We start from the raw sequence: 15024 nt of genomic DNA on the forward strand, positions 1-15024 counted from the left end.
CCAAAGGGAAAATTATTGACATGAACAGCTAGCTCAATTGAGATGGACTGAAAGTGTGAGCTTGAGCAATGTTTAAACTATATAATAACACTTTTTTTCTTTTGGATTATAATCCATCATAATGCACGTTGATCCCCACAAAATGCAAAACTATATTTGCATGTGTACTCGGTTCTGCATCCAGGCTTTTTATAGCGAAGCACTGCACCACAGCAGACATGTGACCAGATACTCTCAGGCCACAAGACATTATGTCACAAGAGTACTGATGGCAACATATGAACAAGCTTAACCCCTAACCATTCTCAAATTCATGAAAATAAATTATTACAAGAGAAAGAGGCCATTTAAAAGCAGTTATTGTTGCTCATTCTACTAACCGTCGCTATATCGTACTTACGATTTACAGACTAATAACTTCATGCATTTATAATTAACTTTAAGCAATTTAACCTTAATAGAGGGCAGTTTGACCAGCACTTTCTGAAATCCGTACAGACTTCCTTTCTTTGTCTAGCAGAGGAAAACATCTAAATCCAGTCATGCTGAAGTTCCTTTCAGGGGTCTTGCCATGTATGAACAGTTTTTCTAACAGGCAAAACTCAACAACATAAGGCCAGTTCCTCACTAGAATGCTACTTTATGCACTTTTAAGAATACAAAATATATTTTGAACGGAAGGAATGCAAGTTATTGAATAAAGAATGAGACCAGGTCCACGGGGAAACATTGCCAAGATAGGAAATCTTTTATTACAGAGAAAAAAACTTTTCTTCCAAAATATAGAAATCTGTACAACTTCCGCACGATCAATTTACATGAACTGTACAAATTTACAGCAGTTCATCACAACATACCCAAGAAGGAGAAGACAGAACACAAGAGATGTACAGACAGGAAACAAAAACAAAAAAAATCACAAGATACAGGCGGCATTATCTTGGGTTGCTCAGATTTTCTTTTTCTTGTTTTAATTAAAAAATAGAAGAAAACAAAAAACAAGGAAAGTCTATCAGTACAGAGCATGGAAACATATATATATATACATATATATACACATACATATATATATATATATACATATATATATATACATATATATACATACACAGTATATATTTTACCAAAACAACTTTGGTCCTCTCCAACACTCCTAACACGAATGGCTTCACTTATGAAAAGAGGAATTCATGATCAAATTTGAAATACAAAAAGGAACACGTCTACACACAGCAAAATATCATATATTGGCACTTCCCATTTGTATGGTCATGTACTTAGTCTACCATATGTCGTACAATAACGATACATTCTACAAACGTGGAACCACTTCCAATGCGAAACTTCTGAAATGACCGACAAAGATCTGAACCCAATTAAATTCCCTTCTTTATTTCACATCTTAAACAGCACACCCATAATGGTCGAATAATGAATGTCTGCGGCCTGAGCTTGCCAATACATTCCAATAGAGCCGCAAAAGTCATGTAACTTCAATAATAACCTATTATTATTATTATAGTGCATTTCGTGTGCTCTTGCCTTTAAGTACATTTGAATTTAAACATGACGATACTAAAACGTGTGTGCAAACGCTTACTGAACAAACACGAGGAGTGAGTGAAATCTGTCATTTCGGTGGAGGTGGGTGGAGGGTCAAGTCGATTCTTAAAAACTGTAGATCTAAAAGCCCTCAAATTGTCTGTTCGAATTTGGTTAAGATCACCAGATCGTTGTTATCGAGCTTTAATGTTACATAATAGAAAGCGGGGATACCTCTCAGGGGTAAAGAAAGCATTCAGAGGAGTTGGACATCTGGGTTTTATCAAACAGCTGTTTGAACTAACGTCGACCCATGTTTAAAACGTGAATTTGGATTTAGGAAGTGTGCGCTGTGGTTTCAGTTTGTTAGAGGAGCTCTCCTGTCTCAAATAGCTTATGGGAAAAAAAAGGAACGGCAGTGCATCGTCAACCTGGCTATGTTACCCGTGATCTTCTGGGGTCAAATCTATTAGCACATATACAGGACTAATCATCAGCACCCTGTCTCGGCATTCCAATGGGTAAGGCAAGAGCAGTCCCTTACACATACACATACAAAGCCTTAACACAGGCCCACTCATCTCCTCCCACTCAGCAAAAGTAAACAGATTCAAGCTCAAATCCGCTAGCATTTCCCGAACCAAATGCCATTTGTTGCTTGACAAAACCAGGAACACCGGCCCCATCTTGCCTCGTTTGGCTAACGTGCGTCTCTTCCTGTTTGACCCCGTCCTGTCTGTAAGGCTCAGAGGGGTTTGGAGTGCGCTCGGTACGTGTGCTGGCTAGATTCTCCTCCTGACTGTGAGGGGGGACCGGAGAGGATTGTAGCTGCCCTGATTTGAGGGTCCAGCCCCCTCCTACGTCCAGCCTAGGGAGGGAGTTGATATGTTTGACCGCGCACTCCGACTTAAGAAATCACACCGGTGACCCTTGGCTAGTTAGTCTGGCCGAACAGTGCATGCCATTAGTTTGACCGAGTGAGACCCTCTGTGAAAAGCGAGCATCGTAGTCAACCCTTGTTGACTGGCTGTGCGATTCTGAGTGCAAGTGAGGAGTTCACGTCTGCCAAGTCGACTTCATTTGAAAATGCGATGGGAAACACTGGTCCAGTAAACCAGGTTTCTGGATTTGTTTGTTTTTTCTGATGGAGAGACATCTTGACCAGCTTCCCCATTGCATAAACGACTCTACATTAACCCCGATGAGCCCCGTCGATAAAAAAAATGCATAAAATATCCTAAACTGGTTTGAAGGTCTCTCAGGCTGGTCTGTTGGATGGAGGTATTGGCCAATTTTAAACATCTTTTTAAAATCTTATGTTGAATATATTGAATATCAGCATAAACCATTATCATCATTGACCATCAAAACATCTTAGGATAGTTTACAAAGTCTTTTTCTGCAGGTTACTGGCCTTATAAACATGACATTCGAGTCAAAAAAACTAAAACCACATATCACAGTCTGAATTGTAATTTGAAAGGATAAACCGGCACGGCCAAATGAGAGAACCTGGTTTGAAATGTTTCTTGTCCTCTCGTTTCCATACTATTGCAACCACATTGCAAAAACATTAGTGAAAAAAGATCATGAGACTAAAAAAGATAATAGAAAGCGATGGAATGCAGCTAGGCCAAACCTAAACATCATCCAACACAGTCTAAACGTCAAAGTGCATTCAATGTCTTTTCTAGGTAAAATAAAACCTTTGCTACATCTTCCATTTGGTATATGACAAAAGGGGCCTAAATGAATTGTAGTTCTCTTTTTAATTTTGTTATAAATTACATTCATCCAGGAGGGAGGGATGTGTCGCACCCGCTGAAAAAGCTACAAGCATGAAAACATTTGCCATCGACGGCTTATCTGAGTAACAGTACGACACAGGTATTCCACCGCGGCTGAAACCGTTCTCATCGACCTGAAGCCCAGCCAGCACACCAGACACAGAAATTGAGAGAAAGACAGCTCTGTGTTCCAAAGAAAGTGAGGTTTTTCAGAAAAGAGGCAAACGGCGGCTCTGGTCTGGAGAAACTGACGTCAGGGCTTCAGCTCAACGGGGAACAGAAAGAGACGATTGAACAGGATTCTGGGTGTATCTCCTTGACATTTTAAAGGGAGTTTGTGTGTATGTGGTAACATAAGCAATGAAAGCGAAAGTGCAAAGTCAACATCGGTCAATGATGGTGAAACCCCTCCCCCACGAAGACCGCCGTGGGGTCAGGCAAGTCTCTGCGAGGGAAGGCGATGTCTCAGGTCTTCATAGCTGCCCCAGGGTCAAAGCTCTGGTAGATCCAACACAAAAATAGAACAGACAACCAAACTAGTGAAAATTAAACCAACGATGTTTCCATCCCCTGGACGATAGGACTCATCCTGTTTTTCTTCTTCTTCTGCTTTTTCTTTTTTATTTCATTTTATCTTAAAAATGACTGCCGTGGCCTGCTTAGCTGGACACAGTCATCATGTAGGGTTTAGCGGGACTGCCTCGACCCAACAGAAGTTCCTCCTTGCAGCTGATGTGACTGTCCACCATTGGGGATACCTGGGTGACGCAGGAGGTCGGGTTGCTGTTTCCAGTGGTGATGATGCTGTTGGCGCTGGGATGGGATTCGTAGAGCACACAGATGGATCCGTCCTCTCCGATGCGATAGGACACCTCAAAGGGGTCAACCCACAATGTGAGCTCGCTGGGAAGCAGCAGGTAGAGTTGCTGGATGGTCAGACCGATGCGCTGACCAGCCTGCCCAACAAGAGGGTCCATCTTGTGGTTGATACGTATGCAGCGGTAGCCAGAACCCTTGTTGGGACGGTCTGGGAACCAGTGTTGATGGTATTGCTCTGAAGGAGAGAGTAAGAAAGAGATGGAGGATATTTTTGTGCCATTTTTTTTGCATATCAGAAACAAATTAAACACACAAATAATGCTATATTAAATGAAACCATTAAACATTGTTTAAACAGCTTGGTAATGTAAATAGGTGGCGGGGGGCACAAAAAATATACATTGTAGAACTGAAACAAATTTAATGAATTAATAATTTATTCTTAAATTGTAATATTTTGCGTTTTGGGGCTGAATTTGTTTGGCAGAACTGGGCAAGGCATGAAAGCAAATGGTTTTAAACTGACATACTTTACATTATTTTACGTTTATAAGCAACAACATGCACTTTACCCTCAACTTCAAATCGTTATTTCAGAGATTATTTAAACCTTATAAAATAATAAATAAAAATATAATATTTATGTTTTTCTGTGTATCCCTGTGTTCCAGCAATCATGTTGTCAGAAAAATAAATAATAAAAGCTTACGTTTAGAAAATGCAAACCCTAGCCATAAAAGATATTGAATGCCATTTTAATTAAACAAATCCACAAATTCTGCGATGTAATATCTTTGCCTTACGTTACACTAAAATGGGGGAAGATGACCGTTGGCAGAAGACTGATAAACAGTAATTAACCATCTGTGCCCAAAGCGACAAAGAGCAAGAGAGACACGAAGAGAGAGAGCCTTTTGATAGCACAATCCCCTTTTGGAGTGTCAAAAAATCTTCAAATGATGGCTCTATACGACAAGAGCTAAAGGTTGAAGTCCTGGCAAAGCAGTTGGAGGTGAACGGACCCTCCTCTTAAAGCCACAGCGTTCTATTTACATAAAGGGGGGAAGGGGGTTGTATCTCATGGTTCGAGAGCGGTTTATGGATCGGTTTTGTTTTTTCCTTGACATTCAATACAGTGGTTGTAAAATATGTTTACCCCGACCTAACTAATTTCAATAATATGCAAATAGTCTGTTCAATATTTAAGAATAACACCCTACACAAAAGACTTTTTCTAACAAAAGATCTTGTGCAAATGACTTCTGGCTCGGTTTAGTGTGACAGGGGGAGAACAGGACATGGAAAGATGGGTCTCAAGCCTCTTTAAACAGTTCTAAATAGGCCAGCCCACCTGTAGACCTGGGTCAGATAACACTGCATGTGTGCATTCAGTGTCTTTATGTCCCATGAAAGCATGATACAAAAAAGATAACTGCTGATAAACCCACTCACAAACCCAGACTGCAACGTTTGTCAACGTCTGAATGTAATATATGTGTTATCGAATTTTAATATTATTTAATTTGTATATTTGTAGAGGCCTTATATGTAGAACTACGGTTTGCTTTGTGTGGGGAATTAGGACAGTGCTACGATTAACTTCTGTTAGGACGCTACATGTCTTACACAACAACTGTGTCTAGTAATCCAGATCACCATTACAATTTCTGGAAATTGCACTTCACCTTCCATTTCTATCCATCCAACGTGAAGATGGAAGTAACCCAGTCATTTAAAAAAAACATTTTGGGATCAGTGGCTTCTTGCTGAATTATGGAGAATACATGAACTGAAGGCCCCTTTCAATGGCAGCCATTTTGTCTGACTGGGGCCACAACTTCATTTGTTTACAAACATCCTTTCAGTGACTGAACGGCGTTGTCTGTTTATAATAAAATAAATGACTAAATAAATATAAAAAATAAACTACACATAAATAACAGCAGCATAAAATAAAATGTTTTATTGTATTTAATAATATAATGCCTTAATTCAGACATCGAGGGTTTCTTTTCTGCCAAAAAAAGGAATCTGTGTGTGTGTGTGTGTGTAGCCTACTTAAAATTCAAAATTCATGTTTAACCATTACCTTGTTTTCATGTGGACAAAGGGACATACAAACGAATGAACCTTTCAGAATGAAAACAGAAAAAGATGGGTTGTTCAAAAATAAAAATGTGTTTATATAATTACTTATATTTTACTTATTTTTTAAACTTATATTCTTAAGTAAAGCACCATTTATTAAATAAGATATTTATTCTGGAATAAATGTGTTAAATCTTAATTTTGTTATGACCTATAATAAGGGCTGCCATAATTACAAAGACCTTTAATATGTAAAAAATATATATATTCGATGTTAACCGATGAAATGTTTTTCTCGCAACGCGCTCTTGTACTTGCTGTGCATTACGTAATGTACAGCCATCATCTTGTCCAAAGGCTAATTCGGTCTTTCAGTCCAATCAATCAACAAACAATTCAACTGTGTATTTGTGACTATTGAAGCATTAATATAGTCAGTTATTTGTTATTTTCCCTTCGGCTTTTATTCGATTGACGGTTGTTGTTCCTTCGCCTTTATGTTTGTGCGCAACGCACCCGCGCGCTTCCGCCTATGTGGCCAAGCACGTCAATTCAAGACAAAAACAAAGGGATGCATGTTTTTCCACATCTTTTCCAAACAAAAACAGCACAAGAAATCAATGAATCGATATCAATGTGTTAAACGTTGTTAATATCCTTTACCTGTCAGGATATCCTGTAGGGTTTGACTGAACGACTGGAGCTGTCTGTCGTTTACATGTCCTTTAATCCGCAGAAATCGCGACAGAAATCCGACGGCGGCGCTTATTTCTGGTTTCATCGTTGCTCGAGCACAGAGGGTATGCATTGAGATCCTTTCGCTTTATCTCGATGCTGTACGGCCGATGCGCTTTTGTTTCCGTTCGCAAAACGGTCCTTGTCTTTCGCGTGTTTTATTTTTCGGATGCCTATGCTGAGCATTTATTTGTCGAGCGGGGAAAACACGCAGAATACTTCGTGTTCCGGGACGGCGCGGGGCTGTTGGTTGTTTTCTCCCTAAAAAAGTGGGCTGCTGGCACGGTGTGACCAACCGGCTCCGTCACGTTCCTCCAGCAGAGTAGACCGTAATGAAAGCGAACGCGGCTTATGTAATGCCCCCGTCGCCACAAGTAAGCAACAGCAACAAAAAACAGCCAATGGCCCTTCGAAGACTCGGTGACGTGAGTACGGGGGCGTGGTCTCACTGCGTCACAACTCTTGAAATAAACAGAGCATGTGAAAACAGGGACCCCAACTATATCTGAACAATTTAAATTGGATTGTGAACGTCCCATTACTAAAGTGGAGATCTCAGAGTCTGTTAGCTCATTGAAAAAAAGGAAATCTCCAGGTAATGATGGGCTTTCAGTTGAATTTTATCTGCGTTTTTGGGAAATTATTGAAAATCCTATATTTGATTTATTTAAAGAATGTACATTAAAAAAGGAAATGTCCACGAGTATGAAGCAAGGTTTAATATGTCTTCTCCCTAAGCCTGATAAAGATCATTTAATGATAGAAAATTTGAGGCCTATTACACTCTTAAATATTGACTACAAAATTTTATCATTGATTTTTGCCAAACGGTTAAAAAGGGGTCTTCATGAGATAAGTGAAACACAAACAGGTTTTATGTCTAACCGTCACATTAGCTCTAATATAAGACTTGTTCTCGACCTGCTGGACTATTCTGATACACTGATGCAGTGATAGTATTTCTTGATTTTTATAAAGCATTTGATACGGTTGAACATTATTTTCTACTTAAAGCACTTCAGATTTTTAATTTTGGAATTTTTTTATATCTATAGTTGAAATGCTTTATAAAAATATTGATAGTTCTGTGATACTATATCCAAATACTACAAACAGATTCCCTGTACTGAGAAAAGTTCGCCAGGGGTGCACTATTTCACAGTTTTTGTTCCTGCTGGTGGTTAAATTAATGTCACTACACATTAAACATAGTTCTATTATTAAAGGAGTGTCTATTTTTGATAGGGAAATTCGAGTAACTCAATTAGCAGATGATACAGCTCTCTTTTTGAGTGACAAACATCAGATTGATAATGCTATAACCCTAATTGACCAATTTTCAGCTGCCTCAGGTTTAACGCTTAACAAATCTAAATGTGAAATCTTATGTTTGTATCAGACTGAAGAGGATAAAATGTTTAATATGCCTGTTAAGACATGTGTAAAATATTTAGGTATTCATATCTGCAAGGATCATAAAGAACGTCAACAACTGAATGGCTTCAAAGAGACATCTCTATTTTAGGAAGGATTCTTTTGACTAAAGCTGAAGGGATTTCAAGATTCGTCTACCCTCTCTTGATGTCAATGATTCAACATGTAAAGATATAAATACAATATTTACAAATTTTGTGTGGAAAAACAGACACCATCATGTTAAAAAAAGCAGTGCTCTCTGGTTCAAAGGAGGAAGGTGGATTGGACTTTTTGGACTTGAATTACACATTTAAGGTGAAATGGTTGAAGGAATGTTTGAGAGCACCGGAATCCTTATGGTACTTTATTCCCAACAATATTTTTAAGAGTGTAGGAGGCTTAACATTTTTATTGAAATGTAGCTACAATATTACAAGATTACCATTACAACTATCCCAATTTTATCAACAAGCTCTTTTGGCCTGGAAGATATGTCATTCCCACAACTTCTCTCCACACAAGTCTATCTTATGGAATAATGAATGTATTACTAAAGGGAATAAGTCACTTTATTTGCAGAAATGGATTGATAGAGATATTATATTTTTAAAAGACCTTTTTGATTGTAATAACCAATTATTTAGCTATGAATCATTTCTTAGAGAGAAGGCATTCCCAATAACATTCAAAGAATATAACTCTGTTTTCAAATTTATACCTAATGGCATATTAGAACTAATGAAAAGTTATATAAAACAAAATGGAGCGCCAGACTTTAGTTTTAATCTTTATATAAATGGTGTGGATATAATGAGCAGCAATTGTACAAATAAGCATATCAGAAAATGTTTTTCGCTCAGTTTACTGAGATTAATTGGCATGGGGCGTGGCTTGTTCCTTTTAGATTTTGCATTACGAACAAAGTTAGAGAATTACATTTGAAAATATTGCACAATATATATCCCACAAATTTTTTTATCTCAAAATTCACATCTATTGATAATTGTTGTAGTTTCTGTAAGACAGAACAAGAATCTGTAAGTCATCTTTTTTATGGTTGCTCATACTGTATAACATTCTGGAAAAGTGTTGAAAATTATATGGCTTCTAAAATAACACACACAATTGTACTTGAAGGGAAACAGATTATCACTTATTTTGATTGTAAAGATAAAAATGTATGTAATATTGTAAATTTATTTATTTTATTAGGTAAATTCCATATTCATAAAGCAAAATTTTCCAATTCCAAACCAAATTTTGAATTATTCCAAATTGAAATTGATTTATATATTGAGTCTCTTAAATTAGTTAAAAATAAGAAAGCTTTACTAATAACTAGAATATATTCAAATCTCTTTAATTAATAAACCCTATTATCATTATTATTACTGATGTTTGTAAGTCTGTTTATATTTTAACTTATTTTTTTATTTTTATTTTATTATTGTTATTGGTTTTTTAATCTGTATTTTCATACTTGATATTTATAATTTAGTGTTTGTATATATTATGTTAAATAATTCTGTATTTTTGAATTGAGATGACTGAATGTGTGTAAATTTAATCTTATATAATAATTTTCTTTTGTGAAAACAAAAGGGTGGATGAAGTTGTTTAACCCTTTCCTCTGAATAACCCCAAAACAAAATCACAGCTCAGAATTTAAGACACAAAGTTACGGTTTACTCGATTCAAACAGGGATGTTTTTGTACTCCTGCTTTTTTTGTGCCTTTTAGTGATGGAAATACCCCGTCACTTCAAGGGGAAGACCAAGTCTTTGCGGTGTGTGATGTAAAAGATCATTTTAAAGTAAGAACTGTGCATCCTACACAACCACAAGTTTCACAGGGGAAAAGTGGGTGTTGTTTACTGTCTGTCTGTATGTGATCCTTAAAGGGGAAGTTCACCCAAAAATCAGCGTGTGTCTGCATGTAAACACAGAGTTGCGCTTCCACATTGTGATTCAGAGCGCCGGCGTCCAATAGGGGCAAGCCGCATGAGGCGCACAAACCTAATACGCATGCTTCAAAGTGCTCTCGTCCAAGAAGAAGACAAAGAAGTGCTCTCGCGCCATTCACTGACAAGACGGAGGAGAATATGTCGATTTAAGTCAGTATTTTGGGGGGACTTTCACACAAATTCAACATACAGAAGTTTGCCAAATTAATCCGTCAAAGCAAAAACCTTTTAAGTATTTTAAAATTGCTTACAATGAAAGAAAACACTTTCTACAACTTTGAAAAGCTAAATGCTCTGGGGGGAAATGAATAAGCAGATTTTTATTGTTGACTGATTGCGAACAACGATTGTACTTTTCTGAGCTCTTAGAAATCTTGGCATCTTGCGGAACAGCCGGTTGGAATGTCTGTACGTGGCTATGCCTTTACCAACCCAGGAGATAAACCTCAGGAAGGTTTCCAAAGGCCCCTATTAGTACAAGGAACATTCTGACCTAATTCTGCTCCTTTTTCTGTGTTGTGGCCAATGGCAATTACCTCTGAACTGCTGAATGCTGACTCAAGGTTTGAGATGACCTGCCTGGTTGCATCAGGGATGGTCCACGGCCAGCAATAATGTCAGTATTTAGCAAATAACCACAGTTTAAGAGTATCTCAAACCTGATTGTCTGAGCAACTCTCTTTGACGTCAATGTTAATAGAAGTTTGATACAAATTTAGTGCTTCGGCAACTTCAAAATATGGTACAAAATGGTATGGTATACTTATAACAGCAAAAAGGTGCTCAACATCTGTGGTGCCACGGTTTAATGGGCAAATCAGAGATAGCTTGGCCGACGCTGTATTCACAACACTAAAAATGAAGATTTAAGTAGGGGTGACTGTATTCCCGATGTATCAGAACATTACTATGTCTGTCCACTCTCTACCCACAAGCACGTGGGACGTGAATGCCTGGGAGAAATTCATGCCTTTTACCGTACCGAAATCCAATTACACCTTTTTTTTGGTAGACACTAGATTTGGGGGACCTGATTCTGGAACAGCTGTAAATGACCATTTTGAAACGAGCACAGTACTATACTAAATCTTCCACAGCCCATAATACATCAACTGATACCCCATATTAAACAACCCATATTACTGACCATTACGGGAATCCAGATCCCACACAGCTAAGAATAATGACCTCAACGTTTATGAGATCTGCAGACACTTTTATCCAAAGTGATTTACAATGCATTCAAGGTCCTATACATTTGATGAACTCGTGCGCCTCCCTGAAAATGGAACCGATGACCTAGTGCCATGCTCCAGGAACATTGAGCTATAGAAAAACAAGCGTGAAGAAAGTAAGAGAACATAAAGAAAACTAGAGATGGGCTATGTGAGATTTCATCTCGTTTTCCCCCCATGCAAGGGAATAAGAGATTGCGAGACTCTCGTAATATAACACCAATAAAAGACACTGTAGATTCACTTCACGTGTACTCAGAGTTTCATTACCATATTATTTCTCTATCCCGCTTATGACCTCCCTTGGGAGAATAATGCCTTCATCCATTGGTCCTCCTGACGCAATCTTTTCCTTTGACGCGGCTGACGGAGCTAGAAAACACGAAAGGGATAACGGAGAGGGCGTGCTTACGAGGACTTACAGAGCAAAGGGTCTTGAATCCACACGTTTTGTGGGTGTGGTGATGGATGACTGAATGAAACTTTGCTTTGTTGAAACTGTATGAAAAAAAGGAGCTGAAATATCAAGGTCAGGTTTACTTTATGGCAACAAACACTTCATCGTACAATAATCGGATGCATTTTACACATTGCATGATGTGAACAGAGTGTTTGTTGTGTTTCGCCAGGCTGTGACTGTAAATAACAATCCTAGTGAGAACATTGACTCGTGTAACAAAATCATCTAGGCCTTTTATTAGTTCAGTAGCAACCAATGCCATTGGAGGCCTGGTTTAGTAAATCCTTTGTATCGCACATATTTGTGTTGAGTTGTGTATTTTGTTCTCTGAGGTAATTAAAAGTCTGTTAAAATGTTAAACGTAAATGTATATTAAATATTTCAATGCCACTTTGCTGTTAAGTCATAAAGGAGGAAATCGGTACGGCTTCGGGTCTTCTATGTACTTGGATTGACTGTGGATTAAATAAACAGCAGTTTAAGAAAAGGGAAAAATGTCCTACAGATGTCGGTAACTACTGGTCCAAATAAAACCATAAAAAACCTCCATGACTCGTTCTTCTCGTCCTGATCCAGTCAGCATGGGAGTGCTTTCTGACGGTTGGAAGTGAAACCCCCAACTGTGTGGTTTGGCTGTCGCTCAAACACACACACGCAGGACATTCCAATGTAAACTCAACCTTCTGTTCGGCTCAAAGTCCTTCACACACTTCCTATTAGTTTCCACACACCCTAAAACAGTCTGTATCTGTTTTTAAACAGATATCGCTCCTTCCAGCTTCTTTAATGTGTATTGTGTCTTGATAACCTTCATGGTGAATTGAGACAATTTTAAAGGCCGCAGGACTATATATAGCGATGATTATCTGTAACTCATGTTCTGCTCTATCTGTCCATATCTCCCCCAGTCGCCAGGCTGGTACAACTTTATTTTTAGAGGTGAGAGAGAAGAGGAGCCCCGTCCAAAATACCCTCATCTGCTACAGGCACCAGCAGATTTTCAGGGATAAAATGTTGAGCAGCTTTTCAATGATGTGAAGGAGACCAGGATAAGCTGACAGGGGGCGGACAACCGTAAGCACGGCCAACAGGCTGCATGGAGAGATAGAGACATTGATAGAATTGTATCAGGGCTCCTCAGGGGTCTTCAATCAAAAGCGCCCATCCTGAGAAGTAAACGTACATTGAGAAATGATTGACACTTACTTTGTATATAAGAATAAACTTGAATCGTAATGCCCTATAGCTCAGGTTCAAATCCCACTCTGGTGTGCTTTAATATATTTTTTTAATAAAAAAAGAAATAATGCTCTATAACGAAAACAACTAAACAAAAAGAACAACCATTTATTATTATTCTCATTACATTTAGTATTAATATTTATTACAATTATTTTATTATTATATATTTATTTATATGCTTAGAATGCTATTTTGTTATTTGAGCTTTTTATGTGTATTGTTCTTGTTTTCGTGTTTATTTGTTTTCATTTCTAGCAATTTTATGTAATTTTGTCATTGTATTGTTTTTTTAATTTAGCTAAATAGGTTTGATTTATTTTGTTTTTAGGTTGGTTTAGGTGTAGTTTTCAGTTAAGGTCAGTTTATATTTCTTTACAGTCAATCGTTTAAAAAAATATTGCCTCAGCAAATAAACTGCAATAAGTTTACATTTTTTAATTTCAAATAAGATATATATTTTTAAGTCTATATTCTCAGTACAGGCTTGGTTTATTTTTTCAACAAATGTTATCAACGTTTTCTTATCTTTGTCCGTTCCTGTGGGCAGTACAGTAAGAGCACATGACCTGGGCACCTAAGAGTAAATAAAATAAATCCGTTTTCAAGGTAATACGGACAGAAACACACTGACGGGCAGCAGAAAGAACTACGAGAAACCTGAAATGAACGAACCGAGCGGTATTTAAGCCGTTTTCCTTTAAATGAGCCCGTAAAAAAGCAGGCCTGATCCAGATCTCTGAGGTAATGGAACATAGACTGGTGCTCAGCTGTGGGTGGAATGTTTACAGGGTTTTTAGACCCACATCAGCTGTTTCATAAATATACTGTGGATAATATTTCAATCATGTTATCGTGAAAACGCATCACCCATCCTGACCTCATATCAGAACAGATAGAACCTTGTTTGGCCAGCCCATGTGTCCGTGTCCTTGCAATTTTGCCAAGGACCATGTGTTTCATTACACGAGGCTGTGTGTGTGTGTGCAGGCACGTTCAAGAGCTCGTATGGACATCTTCCAAGTTTTCCTCTCAGTTGTGGCACGCTTTCCCCACCCTGTATTTGAGTCACGTCCGGAGGCGAGTCTGTGGGTTTGTGTGCGTTTTTAACATGAGCTGGAAGACACTGAAAACTCATTCACGCTTTCTCTTTATACAAATAATAATAGAAAGATATTATTTCGATTTTGACAACGTGAGCAATGTAAAGATTTAATAAAGGGGTTACATATAAGAGCTTCTTAACATCTCTTAATTGTTTCTCATTGTCCAAAGGAAACATCACAATGAAAAAACAAAAGTCACATTTGATTCACATCCGATATATTTCCATTATTCGCACACATATTTCTAAGAGATCTTGACAACGTCATAAAGAGGAAAAAAGTTTGTCACAGGAAAACAGAGCATTACTAGCAAAGCATCTACAATCAGCTCGAGCTCATGTCTCATGCAACGACAGGCAAAGAGATGACACAGCTTGCGAGGACTTAAAAGGGTGTGTGAGAGAGTGTGTGCGCAAGAGATGACAGACAGCCAACAGTGACTCATTCTATAACCAGCTCAGCAGCTGTTGCCTTATCAGATAAAGAAGAAGCCTGTCACACACAAGCTACACACATACACAACACACATCACTCATAAAAATACCTGTTTAACAACTTTGTATTAATTCTCTACCTCATAAAAACACAGACCTAGAGAGCTTCTTGAGAATTTCCTCATTGCTATACACACCTC

General features: G+C 38.0%; 1 protein-coding gene across 1 annotated transcript; it reads right to left on the reverse strand.

Annotated features, from left to right (window-relative positions):
• Positions 1-1371: 1371 nt before the first annotated feature.
• On the reverse strand, positions 1372-7317 carry btg1 (B-cell translocation gene 1, anti-proliferative). The gene is made up of 2 exons (XM_079453925.1): positions 6900-7317; positions 1372-4383 (listed from the first exon to the last, which is right to left on the reverse strand). Exons 1-2 carry the CDS (start codon positions 7042-7044, stop codon positions 3989-3991), a joined length of 540 nt encoding a protein of 179 aa, XP_079310051.1. The 5' UTR covers positions 7045-7317; the 3' UTR covers positions 1372-3988.
• Between the last annotated feature and the right edge of the window lie 7707 nt (positions 7318-15024).

This window comes from Barbatula barbatula, assembly GCF_947034865.1.
Source record: "Barbatula barbatula genome assembly, chromosome: 4".
NCBI classification, from domain to species: Eukaryota; Metazoa; Chordata; class Actinopteri; order Cypriniformes; family Nemacheilidae; genus Barbatula; species Barbatula barbatula.

Bases quoted from the DNA above. Each gene is read 5' to 3' on its own strand.
- btg1 (XM_079453925.1), bottom strand. From the start codon at position 7,044: ATGCATACCCTCTGTGCTCGAGCAACGATGAAACCAGAAATAAGCGCC. The intron at 4,384-6,899 runs GTAAAGGATATT...TCTCTCCTTCAG, and splicing joins CCTACAGGATATCCTGACAG to AGCAATACCATCAACACTGG.